The sequence below is a fragment of the Drosophila miranda genome, chromosome XR, assembly GCF_003369915.1.
Source record: "Drosophila miranda strain MSH22 chromosome XR, D.miranda_PacBio2.1, whole genome shotgun sequence".
Lineage (NCBI taxonomy): Eukaryota > Metazoa > Arthropoda > Insecta > Diptera > Drosophilidae > Drosophila > Drosophila miranda.
The window spans coordinates 28,848,979-28,867,178 of NC_046674.1; the positions used below are offsets into that span (position 1 = coordinate 28,848,979).

The following is an 18,200-nucleotide window of genomic DNA, read 5'->3' on the forward strand; positions in this document are numbered from 1 at the left end:
ATTATCCTTGAAGGAGAGACCCAAAGAGCCCGAGCCGGAGCCAGGGCCAGAGCGTTGGCTGGCAGCGTTGAAAGTTCAAATGGATTAGGGGCGCCTCCGTTGAAGCCCCGCAAAAGGCGAATGGCGTATGCGAATGCGAATGCGAGGGATATTCATATACGAGTGCGTGCTGAGCATTTGGCAGGATATGTGTCAAGGACATGTCACACACACCACCACGAAGCACATGGGGATGAGAGAAGGAGGGGACTACGAGGAGGAGACCCAGAAGTGAGGGCTCCAAAGGGCGTGGCCTGGCGTGGCGTTAGATTGGGCATTGGAGCGGATCCCGCATTTGGGACACATTTGTCTTCCGCTAATTGATGTCCCCTCGTACACCATGCCCCTTGTGCCCCTTGTGCCCCTTCCTCGGGATCTTTTCAGTTCTATCTTTTTGTGGGCCGCTCCCCGAAAACACATACATTTTGAAATTCCCCTTTTGGGGTCACCTCCTGCTAATTTCGAGGAGTGGCCATCTTTTTGTTTTGGTTTCATTTAAGGGACTTCGTTCTGTATCCACTGTTTACTGTACTTCCTCTAGGGCTATTTCCACGGTCAGACGTGTCATGCAGCAGTGTTCATCGGTTTCTGCTTTGGGACCTGCCCGGAACAAGCTTCATCTTCGTTAAGCCTGCATTTCTTCTAGTGATTTTCCTTCGGTTACACCTCCGTCCTGGGTCTCTTTTACCCAAAGAAATCCTTCGTTCTGAAACCCAGACCTAGAGGAGGAGGACCGAGACCCTTGTAGATAGTGTATCTACGGATCCGTGTGCATTGCAGATAAATCAAGCTGGATCCAAGATTCTTTGGATCATGTACAAATCTCGTGGGTTGCATTTCCTTGGAAGCTGGTGCTGGTGCTGCCGCTGTTGCTGCTCGGACTGCCAGCTGGTGGTTGTCTGTGCCCCATGCCCCATGCCACCAGCTGCCGCTGCAGCCACACACACACACACTGCCACAGATTCGTTGAAACAAGTGCATGGAACCCACCGCCTTCAACCGCCTCCGCCTTTGGTTCGGCTCGCCAACACAGAAATTTCCATTAGATTTACTTTGTGTCGTACGTATCTCGACTATCGACTCTGTGTGTGTGTGTTTGTGTGTATCTTTGTATCTGTTTGTGTTTGTGTTTCCATTTTGGGGCCCGTTCTCGATTCTCGTTCGCAATAAATAAACACAATAAACATTTTTAATGCGAATTCCTTCATAAAATCCAAAACCCCCAGAAGATGATGATGATTGAATTGTTGATGATGATGTGTGCCTTCCTGCCTTCCCCCCCTTCCCATTCCCTGCCACCCTACCGCCACTACTCTTCTGACAGCTGTCGCATGGCCGCATCTAGCAGATACATGTGTACGGAAAAGTATCTGTATCTTATTTTTTTCGGAGGTGCGAAAAGTGTTCTAAATGGCTTTAGACGACAAAGCCGCCCAAAGCAAAGAGCTTTTCTGCCTATTTTATTATTATTATTTTTTTTTTTTTTTTTTTTTTTGATAAAATTCCACACAGAAAAGAAGGCAAAGGTAAAGGCGGGGGAGAATCATAAATAACAATAAATTTTGGTAGACCAAAAAAAGAAAAAAAAAAAAAAAACACAGCACTACTGATAATGTCAATCGGGGAGGCAGAAGGAGAAAGAGGTGGGGCGGGGGAGGTGGTTTCTCCACCTTAATCAGCATAAATCGCTGTCGTTGTCACAAAATGAATTAGCTGTGGAAATTAATTAGATTTCGTGGACAAATCGAAACAAGAGAAAGAACAGCAGAGAACCAGAGACCCTGAGACCCCGAGAGAGTGACAGAGAGAGGGAGAGAGAGGAGGCATGCCACAGGCACAACCTGTAGATAAGATTCCGCTGTGTTGCGTCCGATAAGACATCTCTTTCTGAACAGCAGAAAATAGCGGAACAGCAGAACTACGCGACTGATAAGCAAAGACTGATAAAAAAAAAAGCGAAGAGTTTAATGAAAGTTTTTGATTGCAAACGTCCTTGCCCGAAGCAAAGTACAGCCACAGACGCACACACATGAAAAGATACGTAGATACGCAGCAAAACGCAGCAATGGGGAGCAGAGAGGTGAAGCGAAGCTCTGGATATCTGGATCTCTGTAATCGAAGTCTGATTGCGCTTATCGGATACAAGGCATACTCTTGCCAGATACTGTGCACTTGCAGATGCACAAGATATTGATACAGATACAGATACCGATTGCTTCCCTGTGTACATTGTATTACGATATGGGATATGGGATTACACAGTCCCTGCGAAGGAAGCACTTCTCTCTCGTGCTGTTCGTGTGGCGTGCCATGCAGCAGCGCCCCTCGGTCGGTAGAGCTGCGCTTCTGCTTTGGCTTTCGCACGGAGTTCATGGTTATTCCCAAATGTTCCCCTAACCGAAAGGATACAACCAACCGAAGCAAAACATCCTCCAGGGAGTATTTCAGGGCATTTCTTCTGGCTCTTTTTTTGCATCTGGCATCGCTCTCCCGTTTTATGCCTCTTCCTCCCCTCGAATCAATTTTCATATACTATATTTATGTATTTATTCATTTCCATTTTCATTTTGGGCTCTCAAATTTAACGCTCAGAACGTGCGTTGCAAATGAAAATGAAAACGTTTATAAACTGTAAAAACTTTGTGTGCCACGCGCTCTCCATGAGTTAATGTGTGTGTGTGCCCCGAACCCTGGCACAGCCCTAGACGTCCGGGAAGGACATTTTTGGCACTGAAACTGCGGGGACGCCGTCGCATTTCCCTCATTTCCATTGAAATGTGCGAAAATTCTTGGCCGTCTCTGTCTTTCGCTCGCGCAATGTGATCTCAATGTGATAACATTTTTATGCGTGCCCCAACCCCTAAAAGTCCGTGCCCCATTACCGTTCCGGAGGCAGGGGCTCTCGTGCCCCGTGGCGCTCTTAAGTGAATAATAAATTAATTGAATCGCCACGCGGCCCATTTTTGGAGTCGACTTCGAAGCGGGAGGAGCGGCAGAGCGGCTGAGCGGCAGGAGTGGGAGAAGGAGGAGTAGGTTGCAGATACGTACATCTAATGGATCTGTGATAGGGAAAAGTGGAGTCCCACAACCACGTTGCCGTCCCCGTCTATCGTTCTATGGCCCCCCCATCGTTCGCTTCGTTCCATAATGTTTTACGGGGGTTCTGGGTCTTTTATCGAACCCCAACTCCAACCCCAATCCCATCCCATGCCTGCAATTAGCAAACTAATCAAAAGACAGATACAAAGATACGCAGATAGACAGATACAGTATCTAAATGTCTAATTAAAGTGTAAATTTCGCTGAAGAGATTCCGATTACGTGAGGGAGGAGCAGGAGGACGGGTGGAGGGCATCAATGACACTTAATTGGAAAACCGAAAGCTGAATGGAAGAAGGCAGAAGAAGAACGCCAAGGGATGGGTATATCCCATTAAGGGAACGCGAGCGGGCACTTTTTCGTATCCATGAGATACACACCACACTTTTGTGTGTGTGTGTGTGTGTGTGTGTGTGTGTTTGGCTTTGGGCCGGCCAATGCTTTTAATTAAGGCACCCCTCCTGCCGCAGCCGCTGCCTCAGTCCCTGCCCCTGCCCGTGTCCCATCAGAGACCCCCAAAGAGGGGGAAAGAACAACACAGCGATTGTCTCCGGACAATGAAAGTTTATTTTTATGGACACCCCACATACACACGCACACACAAACGTACTTGTAGATACATAGATACAGATACACCCACATGGCACATAGAACCATACGAGGCAGCGCCATAATGGCCTAAAGAACCAACTACTTTCTGTTCTGTTCGGAAATTCATTTTGGCAAAGAAAGAGAGAGAGAGAGACAGAGAGAGAGAGAAGTGAGCTCTAATAGTGGGAAAAGTTTTCCTTTTTCCCAATTACTTCTATGCGAATGAGTCCGCCAAAAGGATTGCAGATCCAATGGCGATTTCCAGGGTGAGGCCTCTGATATATAAATGTATCTGCGTATCTATAAAATTTTGTGGATAAATTGAAGGAAAAAAGACACGGACAATTGTTTGCAGAGAGAGAGAGATACATCTATACAGTCAAGTGGCTACAGATACATTCGACTTCAGATACATAGATGGAAATCTTGAAAATTAAAGGTCTTAATAGGTACCACATAAAGAAAGATGGTAAATAAACATAGATAAAAAGAAGATACATTGCCAAATGGAGATAAAGATACAGATTCAACTACAGATATCACGATGGAAGTAAGTGCATAATAGATGCCACATAAAGATAGATAGATAGCCAGGTAGATAAATACACATAGATAACTAGGGATGCAGATACTTTCGGCTCAAAATATATGGAAATAGGTACGGACGGAGTGCACAGATGAAAACTATAGATAGGTAGATCGATATAAATAGATAAATATAGATAAATCGAGATTAAGATACATTAAGATGCAAATATATGTACACATATGAGAGATACAGCAGTCGGAATACGATACCTATATACTTATCGTGTTCTTAGCAAATGTATCTCATTTGAAGAAGATACTTGTGCCGAAATATACTCCCTAAAGATACTCTCCTTGCACCCTTTGCAAACACATACTCGTATGCCTCTGCCTTCCTCCGCTTCCTTCGCTTCGTTGCTGATTTGTTTTTCTTTTTGGAAATATCTCAGACCAACGCTCTCTTCCTCCTCCTCCCCTCCCCCCCCTCCCCCTCCGTATTCCTCTGTCGCGGAACACACAGAAAAACACTTGAAATGCAATTTGCTTTTGTTTCGCTTTTGGCCAAAAACGCCTTTTGACGATCGTCTCCGTGTCCGTGTCCGTGTCCGTTGCCGCTCCATTCAGACGCTCGCTTGCTGTTTTCGTGTGAAATGTGGAGTGCGACTCAGGCACGTACCGCTAAGACGATACTACAATACGATATGTACGAGTATATATGTGTATATAGACGACGAAGACGACGCTCGTTTGCATATAATAACTCAAATACTTAATGTATTTATGCGGCGATTTTCACATGGCACGACGCCGCACATGCCGCAAAGGCCATGCGGATTATGTGCGCACGACGCTCCCGCTCCCGATACCGATAACGATTCCGATTTGAATTTGAATTTCATGCCATTATGTTTAACGTAGTGCTGCTCGATTGTGCAATGGGAATATGGAAAATATGTGTAGAATATTTAGATTATCGAAACTGAATACCGATTCGATTCGCTTCGATCGAATTCCCAGTGAGTCACTCGCCATCGTTTAGTCGATTACTCTTACGCTTAGTCGTTCGCACATTTCGGGCTATTTTTTTTTTTGGAGACGTGACCACAGAGTGCCTCCCATATTTATGGGGTTAATTGGTTGCAGTCGCGTTATTGGGTTAAGGCGAAATCGGGCATTGCTCATTCCCTCCCTACTCATTCATGAATACGAATGAGTGAACGATGAGTCAGTCTAAATGCAATTCCTTTTGCTGCTATGTCTGCTATTTCTTCTATCGATCGATATGGTTTTATTACAATAATCGATAGTTAATTATAAATCGATAAGTATCGATGGGTTCTTAAAATCTGAGTCTAGTCAGTAAACGAATGAGAGAGTTCCATTGCATTTATCGGTTTCTGATTGAAAAATCGATACGTTTCGATATGATTTTAGATTAATTTCTGAATAGTTCCTGAACTTTTGCTACCCTCAGCGAACAATCAATGAAATTCAATTACTTTTATCGATATTTGATTGATAACTTGATTAACAAATCGTTTCGCTTTGTTATTTATGGGTTTTTTCTGTGCTCCCTCCGTGCACAACATCTTTATATCGAACACCGCTGCATATTCATGGGGGAACTCCGCTCAGTACAGCCATTCATTTCGTAAGCTTGTCTGTTCTCCCTCTCGATCGAATCGGAGGCAAAAACTTGCACACTTGAGGGCAATTCACATGCAACAGAGCCCGCAGCTCGCAGCAGTCGCGCAAATGACTTTATTTGCTGGATGGAATGTCACTCGAGAGCACCCAGAGAATTAGAGAGAGATGGTGAGGGGGGGGGGATAGGGGGCAGGCGTCCTGCTGGGCCAACGTGGCGCATGCGCAATCTTAAATCCATACAGCCGGGTGGATGGGTGGAGGGGCGGGGGGTGTCGTCCCCTCTCCTAGCCGTGACCTCAAAAGGCGCAGAGGAGGCCACGCATGCTGTCGCATGCTGCTGTTTGCAGGCTGACATCTGACGTTGACGTACACCGCATTTGGTCAAAATGAGCCACAGACAGACAGAGCCAGGCCTCAGCCACAGCCACAGCCACAGGCACAGCCAAAAGCTAAACCAAAAATCGAAAATCGAGAAAACCAAAAACCGAAAAACCGAATTGAAACGTTTTGTGAGGCGAATGTCAAAAGTGATTTTCGTTGCAACAGAAACAGCCGCAGAAACAGCAGCAAACAGCCACAAACATCAAAGGCTGCAGTGAAGGCATTAAAAGCTCTCTCACAAAACAAAGTTTAAAGCCCCAAAAACAAAAGCAAAAGCAAAAAAGAAAGAAAAACTGATTTTTGGGCATACAAAGGTTTTGATACCCTACACGCTACACGTTCTAAGAATAAATGCATGAAAGTGCAGTACTTATGGGAGATAAAACAGATATATATGTAGATATAGATTTAGCCCCGCCTCGGAGCAGAAGAGTGTTTCCAAACGGCAATGGAAACCATCATGCCCTCCCTCTGCCCTCGGCAGCACTCTGTCCAGGGTATGAGACGAGAGAAACATGCGAAAGTCATAAATCATAATTCTTTATTCTGACTTTATTTTGTGTTGTTCGCTTATTTCGTTCGTTGTTTGGCTGTTGACTGACTTTTGGGGCTTGCCACAAGAGAGAGAGAGAGAGAGAGAGAGAGAGAGAGAGAGAGAGAGAGGTGTAGGGTGCTCGGGTTTAGAGGGTAAAACTTATAGAGCATGTCTCTCGCACACACGCTTCTGGCCATATGATAAATGAGTCAAGGGGGCAGCAAACAGCAAACAGCAACACAAAAATGAGATTTTTGTGTTCTGGATTATGGCCCCCATACGCTTTTGAAGTTTTTTTGACAGCCTCAATTTGCATTTTGAGCGGCAGGCAGGCAGACAGGCGGGCAGCCAGGCAGTACCAACCCCCCACCTCCCCAAAAAAATTAACCACAAGAGTCGTCCCCTCAGATCCACAGATCGACATCGACATCGACCGCTGGCCGTCAGTCGCTTGCTCCTCTCTGATTATCATAGTTCCATAATTTGCGAAAAACCGCAAGCGAAATTCCACAAGGCATTGGAAATGGAGTTGATATGCATAAGAACTGGGGGAATACCCTAGAGGGCCGGTATAAATGGATATTCCATCTTTATTGAAAGTTTGACCCATTCTTAGGTTAATTTTTAGCTAGAAATCTCTCACTTTTTCGAGAAAAGCCATCTAGGGATTGCAATAATCCGATCGGAACAGGAAAAGGCTCTTTCTTTCGTACTTTCCTCCCTGCAGGTCCCTTGAGGTCAAGGGGCATCCCTTTCCTTCCTCCTTTTGGTAAAAAACTTGACCGACCGAGTGGTGCTGCTGCATGACACGATCTATTGTCCTTCTACATGGTGAAGGGTCGCTCCTCTCCTTGAAATGTCCATTCAATGAGATGATCTATCACTCAGGAATGTCGCCGACCGAGGGCCACTGCTGCATGTTCTTTCTTCTTCAGGAGTGAACTAATCTTTCATTACTTTCAGAACTTTGTTTTCCATTGCGAAAACTGTGTGTTATTCAGGAGAACCTCTAATTTGTTACCTCTTTCCTTGAAATTTCCATTCAAATGGATGGAAGCCTGACGCGAGACACGATCTATGTATTCTTTTTCTTCTTTTGGTTCCCATTTCTGAGATCTCTCTTTCCTTTTTGGGGTTGAGGCGCAGCTGCAGCGGTGCTGCTGTTGCTGCCTGCCTGAGTGGCCGACTGCCTGGAGAGGTGCTTCGGAGTCAAATGAATTCAACGGATGATTGCCTTCAATTGCAATTCAATTCGATTCGGTTTCAATTGGAATTCCTATTATTCTATGTGTCTCTCACCTTCACCTCTCGGAGTGGCCAAACCCGCAAGGAGGAATGCAGCCCCGAGCTGCATTTTGTGGCAAAAGTGTGCCTGGTCTTAATTAAACGATTAACGGGGCACGTTAATTGAGGCGTCTCCCAATAGAGGCGGCCGCATGCAGCGAGTGTTCGGGGTGCGTGATCAATCACGAGATCCGTGATCCGAGATTCGCGAAATGTGAAATGTGATTCTCGGACCCGGGGACTCGTACTGGGACTTACATAAATCAATTTAGTTGAGTTTACTTTATAATTTAATTGCTTTTGTTTATACGTACACGTACAAGTACACGTACTCTCTTTCTCTACCTTGCTCACTCTTTACTCACTCACTCACTCTCTCTCTCTCTCTGTTTTGCTCTCTCTTTCTTGCAGATTCGCTGTCAAACCGCCGGCTGTTCGACATTCAACGCATTCGTACGGGCCCCACGCTCTGAGCAACAACACGACAGAGCAGAGCCCCCCCAGAGATCGGATGGAACCGCAGGAACCAGAAGTCCAGCAATGATGATGATGATGGAACCACAAATCTCCGCTAGAGACAGAGCCAGGAACAGTCCTAACTACAAGTGAAAGAACCCCTAAGAGCCCCCGAAACATAAAATATATATATGTGTGATAATTTCCCCACAAACAAAACAAACACAAAAGAGAAGAGAAACAGAAAAGAGAACAGAACAGAACAGAAGAGAAGAGAAGAGAGGATTGGGGTAGAGACAGTGGACACCCGCGAGTGTCGGACCAAAATACTATATTCGATATATATATAGTACATTTGATATATATATATATTCTACAACAACAACAAAAACAAAAGCAAAAAGAGAGAATTGTTTAAACAATAAGCAGTCCAACAAATGCAACGCGTAGGCCTTCAACTGTGATTTAAGCATACAACAAACAACAACAAAAAAAGAGCACATTAATAATTAGATATAACGATATTTAGCGATATATGCTTCGAAGATATATCGATAAACAAGAAGAGATATAAATCGAAAGTGTGTTGTGCGGTTTTTGTGCAATTTTTAAGTTTAATTTTTTGAGTTTAGTTTTTGTTTTCGCTTCCATCGATCAACGTTCAACGATAACCGATAGGGGACAAACGATAGCACACATATAATCGATAGTCCAAACAACCCATAATCGAAACCATGTTCAACTCAAACATACCCGCCGCCTCGCTGCTCAGCATCGAGAGCAGCGGCCTTAATCTGGGCGCCCACACCCCCAAAACCCCCGAGATCCTCAACTCCCTGATCGCCATGACCAATCCCTTGGACAACTATAGCTTTGCCACTGCGGCTGCCGTCTCTGCGGCACTCTCGGCCTCATCCGCCGCCTCCACGCCCGTCGTCAGTGTCAGGAATTTCAATGGCCATCCAACCAATGGACAGGTAAGTGTCCAGCCCCAAAAGTTCCTCCACGTTCCACGCCACGTATACTCAATTTTGTATCTCTCCCTCTGTGTGTTCCATTGCAGTTGCATTCGCAGGACAGCAGTCATTCCAGTTGCTCGGCCTCGCCGCTTGATTCGCCAGCGGGTGGGACCGCCACCATGCCCAGTATGCAACAGGTAAGGCCTGAGTGAAGGTTGATTCTTCTTTGTCCTATATTCAGTCGTGCAGCAGCGCCCCTAGGTTGGATTTGCCCCTCTTCAAACCTTGGATTCAAATTGAAATCAATCTGATTCTAGATTTCATTCAGATTCGGCACCGACTACCGGTATCAGTATTTCTGCCCAATTTGTATCTTTATCTCCGACAAAAGAACAAAACTGTTCATTCTATTTGGTTCAATTTGTCGTTTCATTCATGAGAGACGCACGAGAATGGATGACTGGCTGTGGCGCATCGCCCACGCCCACGTCCGCGCCCACGCCGACTGCCGCCGCGCACGCCGTGCAAAATCCGGAGCCCACGCACTCTCGTGGCCATTGGCCGGCGTCACCCACCTCCATGCTCCATCCTCCACCTCTGCTTCCACTGACATGCACTTTAACGTGAGCTTTTGCCCCTGCCCCTGCCCCTGCCTCTACGCTCCACGTTGCGACGTCGTGTGGGCGTCAATTGCGAAACGCAGCGCCGAGAATTGATTTCACTTTTGCGGCGGCATTCGGAGTATCTGCATCTCGGTGCTGCATCTCCAGTATCTTTTTTGTTCGTTCGTACGGGTATCTGTATCTCTCACTCTCCACTAACGACTGACATTGGCCTTAATGAGGCCCCTAACCAACGGGAGAAGGGGGGCCGCCGCTGCTGGGTGTCAACGATTAATTCAAATGAATAAAACACTTGCTGCGGCACCAGACGGCAATTAGATGCGACGATCGATGCGATCGTCAGACGCATCATCCATCCATCCAGCAGCAGCAGCATCCCGCATTCCGCTCTCACTAATTGGCAGGTGGCATCGCCAGAGAGAGAGAGAGAGAGAGAGAAAGAGAGAGCGAGCGAGCGAGAGATGACGAAGAGTGTCTGTGTATCCCCAGTATTTGTATCTGTAACTGTGCATCTGTATCTTTGTGTGTGATTTATGATTATTACTTCAAACGAATTTATAGGCAGCGCAAGTTTTAATTGCCGGACGAGTGGCTCGAATCGTGGCGCACTTTTCACAATTTGTTTTCCAACAAATTTCCCATAAATTATCGAGCCCTTTTCTGTGCAGATACTCCTCCCATTCTCTTCGTTAAGGCAGTGGAGGGGCGGAGTGGGGGGAAAACTTGTTTCTCATTAGACTCCTAATCGTTTACCATTCGTTTGAAATTCAATTAACAGCAATTCAATGCAGCAGCGCCCCTCGGCGGTTTCAGTCAGCTCTCTCACTGAGTACCACATGCAGGATATCCCGTGCACATCCGTTCGAGTCAAGAACTTTCTGTGGAAGAGCCGCCCCGCCCTCTCCTTTGGCTCTGCAGTGCAAATATTTGCACAAATGTGACCGAAAAAAAAATGCAAGATGGGCGGCACAGTAAATGTATTAAAAAGTACTGCAAATATTGAAATGAATTTCGGGTCGAGAGACGAGAGACGAGAGACGAGAGACGAGAGACGATGTGCAAAAGTTCAAACAGACCAAAAAAAATGCAAATTTACGAGAGCCCCAAAAAACGTGGACTCTTGGCAAAGAAAGGCTCGTCTTGGGATGGTCTACTGTCGAGTGTCTGTCAGAGAAAGAAGCGAGAGAGAGCGGTGGCTGCTCCACCTCCAACCTGCCCGACTGAACGGGCAGTGTTGCACAACAAGAGACTTGGCCACGACGACCATATGGTCATCGATTCCATTTCCGATTCAGATTCAGATTCAGTTTCGGTTTTCTGTTTTCTGGCGGCTGGCGCATGCGATTATTATTATGATTGCGGCTCTTTTTTTGACTTCGTCGCTTTTTAAACACACAATTTATTTATCTGATTTCTGGGTCAATAAATAAGGCGGCCACAGCGTGCCTAAAATTCAAATGAACATCGACCAGAGTACCTCCGCAAGCGGCCCCCGAAAATTACGAGCAACAGAAGCCAAACGAAATCGAAATCGAAGTCGCGGGAAGGGCAGAAGTAGGGCGGGCACTGCGCCGAGTGGCATCTGAACAATTTCTCGAGCAGACAACAAACAAACGGACAAAAAAATATGCGCAAAATATTGGGGCCGCTGCCTGGGGAGGGAGAGCCCCCGACTTGCGTGCCGCCTGGTCGACGTTTCAATGAGCTGAAGATTGAGAAGATGGTCCCGAAAAGAGTGGGGTCTGAGGGAGCCAGAACTCCACTTTGGAGTCCCCTGATTAAGTCCCGCATGTTGCATCTTCGTAGAGCACTGATCTATCATTTGAGGAGGTTTTCCAGAGAGCTTCCTCTCCCACACAGATCTTGGCAGCACAACCTGCACTCTTCCTCAAGCTTGACAGAAAAGGGCGAACGGTGGAGTGTGAAGGAAACTATAAAGGGTTTTCATTTGGGTTTTTCCGCTTGCATTGGAGGGCATCTGGCAGTCGGAGGAGGACGACCAGGGGCTGTGCCGGCGACGGCAGCGGAGCAATTATTCCACATGTCGAACTGAAAATGAAAACACACCCCGAACCTCCCGCTCAAGATCCGTTGACAATGTGCGGAGTGATGACCATCTGTTCCTGCTGCTGCTGCTGGGGCTGTGCCATAAATGGATCTCCTCCACTCCACGAAGCCAGAGTGCAAGTTTGTTGACGAGGTTTTTGTTTTTGTTTTGTTTTGTGGCTGCGGCCCACCCACTGCTCTGTCGATTGCACTTGTTTCCAGCGAGAGAGAGAGAGAGAGAGAGAGAGAGAGAGAGAGAGAGAGAGAGAGAGAGGCAGAGAGTCCAGGGAGAGATTTTGTTTTCGGGGCCAGAGACTAGGGCGTGGCCCTTCGGCATGTCGCAGATTTCTATCTTTTCACTTAAATTCATATTTATAATTCATGCCAAAAAAGGCCCCAAAACAGAACCGAAAACCAAACCCTAAACCCAAAATCGCAACAGAAAAGGTCGTCTGTGTAAATCACAAAACAAAACAAAGAAAATGCCGCTAAAAAATAAAGATTATCGCAGTGCAAGATCCAGAGAGCTCGGACCCCAGGGACAGACACAGACACAGACCCAGACCTTGCCCCTCCACGAGAAATCGTGCCACAATGTGTGACGCAACGGGGGAATGCGACCACAGCTGTCAACGGAATCGAATCTCTGTCTCGTGTGTGTTGATTCGATTCGTCACATGGCGAATCGCTACCTGAGGCCTGAGTGCTCTCGAGAAAACTGTGTCGATCTCTCCCCACCAGCCGAAAGGATCGGCTGGGATTACTCAAGAAATCGCCAGAAGTGTGTGGAGACACCTAGAGACCGATAAGATTAAACGAATGATTGCGAGTCATGTGAATCATTTATCTTGAGAGAGGGGTGCTCTAATTACCGTAGAGGTCATCCATAGGGGGCGCTCTACCTTCTACCTCTCTCACAGAGGAGCTTAGCAATGAAAAGGAGTTACGCTCATCCAGAGGGTCTCTTTTTTTCGTATAACTCATTCGCATCATTCGCCTCTCTCTTTTGCTGTAGAGATCTTTCATAGATCTCTCTCTCTCACAGAGTGGCTTGGCAGGAGAGGGAAGTTTCTCCCTCTTGCCCATAGGAATCACCCTTAGCTCTGCCATAGGAATGTGTCTCTGGCTTTCTTAGGCTGAAGGAGAATCTTCTATCAGGGTTGGCTTTGCCGCAGTGGGTGAAAGTGTGCTGCAAAGTGTGGGGGAGTCTCCCAGAGAAGTGTGTGCTTCTGCGAGAGATCTCGAAATGCCAAAGAGTGAGGCCTCCAAATGTGCGTGCCTATCTGTGTGTCTGTCTGCCCCAAGGCGGGGAGGGGGGTCGGTCAGAGTTGCTTGAGCAATGCTTTTGCCTTCTTTGGCGTCGCGTAACCGATATGGCGATTGGTGACAAGACAACAATTTGTGTTGGACGAAGGACGTTTGAAAAGACCCGCTCTAACCCGCACTCGTTGTTCCCTCTGTTTCGTTCACAGACAAAGTCGCAGCTGATCAAAACCGGCCTGAAGCTGGCCATCCAGAGCAAGCGCAAGCTCTCGACCTGCGACTCGAGCAGCGGCTCGGAGCAGCCCCAATCGAAGTGCTCCCGCAGGAGCAGCAGCATGAACAACAGCAGCAGCATGAACAACTGCAACAACACCAGCCACAGCTACAGTCTGAACGACGACGATTGCGAGGAGTCCAGCGAGGATGAGGACAGCGAGACCAAGTCCACGCCCAAGGGCCTCACGCCCGAAGACGAGGATCGGCGGAGGAGGCGCCGGGAGCGCAACAAGATTGCGGCCACCAAGTGCCGCATGAAGAAGCGCGAGCGCACGCAGAACCTCATCAAGGAGTCGGAGGTGCTGGACACCCAGAACGTGGAGCTGAAGCAGCAGGTGCGCAGCCTCGAAACGGAGCGCCGCAAGCTGCTGGAGATGCTCCAGAATCACGCGAATGCCATGTCCCAGGGCTGCCTAAGGACCGGCGGGTGCCAGCTGCCTGCCGCTCTGCTACAGTCGCCTGCACAGAAGTATTTCCCGGAATTGGAGCTCGAGGGCCAGTCGTCATCGGAGGTCAACCTCACGGGTTCCATCTCTGGTTCAAGCTCGGGCTCGGGTTCCATCTCTGGCTCTGGTTCGGTGTCGAGCAGCAGCTCGTCTTCGCAAAGGATGAGCATACCATCGATGGCGACATTTAAGTTTGGCTCCAAGAGAGCGGCCATGGCAGCAGCAGCAGCAGCGGCAGCACAGGTCCAGCAACAGCAGCAACAGCAACAGCAGCAGCTGCCCAATGGCTACTGCAAGCCGTCGCCCAGTCCCCAGGAGTTTGAGCATGCAGGATACCTGAGTTCTCCCAACCAGCAGCAACAGCAACAGCAGCAGCAGCAACAGCAACAGCTGCATCAACAACCCATGAATCCCGCCAGCAGCAACGAACAGCAACAGCAGAGCAATGGCAGCAGCCTCGTTGTAAGCAATCAGCAGGTATCCGATTACGTCCCCAATTGCGATGGCCTCAGCCTGGCATTGGGTCTAGCATCGCTGCCACTGCCACTGCCACTCCTGCCTGCCAGCACACCAACCAGCAGCAGCTCCTCGAGCAGCAACAGCAGCAGCAATCAGACCGGCTCGGCCGCCTCAACGCCCACCAGCAGCGCCATTGAGTTCGTGAAGAACGAACTGGTGGATGCGCAGAGTCCCTACACCACGGCCCTCAGTGCGGAGCGTTTCCTGTTCGAGCCGAGCGACGGTTTTCCGGACATCAAGCATGCCGTCAGTGTCCTGCCCACAAGTGACATCAATAGCCTCAATATGGCCAGTGTTGTCCATGCAAACAGTGGCGGGGGAGGAGCGGCAGGACACCAGCACAACAACCAGCACATCTGCCACAGCCACCATAACAACAACAATAACAACAACCTCCTGGTGGACTTCCATCACGGCCTCCAGAACAATGGCCTTGGCGTGGGCGTGGGTGTGGGCGTTGGGGTGATGACGCCCTCCTGCTACGATGACGAACAGCTGCTGCTGATGAAGAACGGCTGCTTTTCCAACGATCTGTTGTCCCAACTGGCGGGCGATGGCACGGACTATGTGGATCTGGATACCGGTGCCGCTGCCTTCCTGACCAATGGGGGCTGCCTGGCGTGAGGGCGGGCCCAGCGGGCATCGGCACCGGCAAGCGCAAGCGCACACGAACGTGATCGCGATCGCGATCTCCTGCTACTGGCCTTCGATCAGGATGGTGGCCAGGAGGGGGAGCAGCAGCAGTCGTCGTCGTCGTCGCACAGGCCGAGCAGCAGTCCGCAGCAGCAGCAGGATGTAGAGATGGAGCTGGAAATGGAGCTGGAACTGGACGAGGAGGAGGATCCAGCCTGGACACATGTGGATTATTGGTGTTAGGTGCTGGATCCTGTACCTTGATGTATATTTTTTAGATGCTACTCATCGACTAAGCAGAAGAACAGATAGAAAAGCTGAAGCCGCAGTCCCCAAGGACGCACTGAAACATTACCCCTTTGAATGTCCTTGAAGCTCTGTTTGAATTTCCCTCAAAGTACCCCTAAATTGTCCCCTAAAATGATCCCCCAAACAACAATCCTTTGACACCTTTTCCCCGCCCTGATTCCCAATGATGCCTTTTTCCCGCCGTTAATCGATCCGAGTTCTTCCAGAAATAAAAACAGCAGAGTACCCCTGGTAACCCATGCCCCCAAGCCTCGAATACCCCCCAAAACCCTGATCCCCCATCGTGTATGCCCGCCTGGAGCGGCGTCCAGTCTGTGGCTTGACTACCTCATGAAGCAAAGAAAGCAGAAAACAGAAAACAATTTAATTAACACTTTAAACCTATCATTAAACAATCAGTTTTAGGGAGAGTGAACGAGAGAGGAGTAGAGGAGTAGGAGAGGAGGAGTAGCAGTTAGAGAGGAGAGAATCACTTGCATAATTGTACATAACCCAACTTTTTTGATACGATTTAAATCGATAACATTCCATTGCAAGCGTAAGAGAGCAAAGAGAGAGATAGGGAGAGGGAGAGAGCAGTGATCACCTGCTAGCAGTCCCACACACACATCCGCATCAGTAATTATTAATTTTAATTTTTGTTCAATTTCCTCCTCCATTCTCTAAGTGTTTGTCCTTTGATTTTCTTGGTCCTTTGATCCTTAAACGAAATGCCTTACAAGTTATAAAACATTTATATATATTCACATGAAAAGAGAGATTAACGAGAGGAACGAGAAGGATGTTTTTTCGATTCGGAAAGCGCATGCGATATATTTGACGACGTTTGATATTTTTTTGTCTAAAAAACACTCTAGCCTTAGTCAGTGATAAAAAACAACCCCTATATATACAGTCGATATATATATATACATGTACGATATATACATTTATGTTTTTTTTTTGTGTCCATATTTTGTAAGCTAACTTTAATGATAAAACAAAAAAAAACAACAAAAAAACAAGAAAACAAAAACAAAATGTTGCCTTAATCAAAAAAAAAAGAACAAAATTTTAAATAAAAAAACAAAACTTTCTATTTGACAAAAAACTAAATTACTAATCCAACACTTTGTTAATTCTTTTGCAACAAAAACAACTAATCTACAAACAAAAATAATTATTAAAAACTATATATACATGCAATGAGCGGAAGCGGAAGAGAGAGAGAGAGAGAGAGAGGAAGAGGAAGAGGTATACTTGTAGTCTATAGAACGATCGAATACTTCGATGACCACTAAGTGCTGCTAAATACTGCAAAAATCCTTCAAAACTTGCGCCTTATTACAGTTTAATGAAAGAAAGAAAGAAAAAACAAATGTGAAACTTTTTGTAAATGATATATTATTATACTATATATAGGATATACATATAGGAGACCATATGATGCCTGTACCATTTATATATGCATATACCTATGTATATTTGTGTGTGTCTATTGCCTAATCAAAAAACGTTATATCTTTATACAGATTTAATACATATGCAAGGTTCTACATGTGTATAAAACAAAACAGCTGTGAACACCAAAAAGTGGCCTAAAGGAGCAAGATCATATACCCACACAGATAGAAAAAAGGACGGAACAGAAAAGAAAAGAAAAAGTGCTTTGTTTGTAATTTGTAATTGTAATTGCCTCGATTTGTACTAAAGAATAACCGATAAACAAAAAGATACAACTATATCTAATATTTATATATTACTATATACGAAAAAAATACCAATATCTATGTCTACAACCATATGTAAATGTTTAACAGAGCTCTGCACACGCCTTTCTCTAGTTGTACCTATACCATAAATGTTATACATACATATATCACCATTGAACCTTGAACCTTGAGCCTTGAACCATTAACCATGAACCTTTGTACACCCACACCACCCCTGTGCCCAGCCTATTTGCCTTGAATAGGTTTGATTGTTAGAGCATCCAAAGGAGTCATGACTTTCCCCCAGTTCCCGAAGTGAAGGAGTGTTCGAAAATGGGAAGAGAGTTACCTGAGAACATTTGAAATTAAGCAAAAACTTTACCTCACACACGACACACAAAACCCTATATAGAGGATCAGTGCAGAGACTCCGACCGCTCCACTCGCCCACATACGATATTATGCTTTGATCCAAGCTTCCAACCAAAACAGAAACAGACTCTCAGGTGTAGCGAGTGGAAGGAGCTGCCTACCTCGGCAATGTTAAATTTAACTTTAAACCCACACTGTAAACTTTAAACTGTAAACTGTAAATGTAATGCAAAGCTGTAAGATCGTAACTATAAATGGCTATTATGCAATCAAAAACTCCATGATCAGCCCATGATAAACACCCCTCCCAGAAGATGGATGTGGAGGAAAGAGTTCTTCGCTTGTAAATTGTTTTGTTTTTTTTTTGTACCCATTTGTTTGTTTGTTTTTTCGATTATTAATCGATATCTAATACATAGAATACATATAATATGACATATATGGCCTAAAAAATATGCTGCGTTTTGTATGCGTTTTGGGGTCTGCCTGCAGCTGCGAAATGA

General features: G+C 46.5%; 1 protein-coding gene across 1 annotated transcript in view; it reads left to right on the forward strand.

Moving 5' to 3' along the window:
* Positions 1-18,152, forward strand: part of LOC108153026 (activating transcription factor 3) — a 40,714-nt gene extending 22,562 nt beyond the window's left edge. Inside the window, exons 3-5 of the mRNA XM_017282781.2 lie at positions 8,516-9,537; positions 9,624-9,716; positions 13,661-18,152. Of these exons, the coding sequence (XP_017138270.1) occupies positions 9,295-9,537; positions 9,624-9,716; positions 13,661-15,316 (1,992 nt within the window). The 5' untranslated portion in view covers positions 8,516-9,294 and the 3' untranslated portion in view covers positions 15,317-18,152. The remainder of the gene's footprint in view (positions 1-8,515; positions 9,538-9,623; positions 9,717-13,660) is intronic.
* Positions 18,153-18,200: the final 48 nt, after the last annotated feature.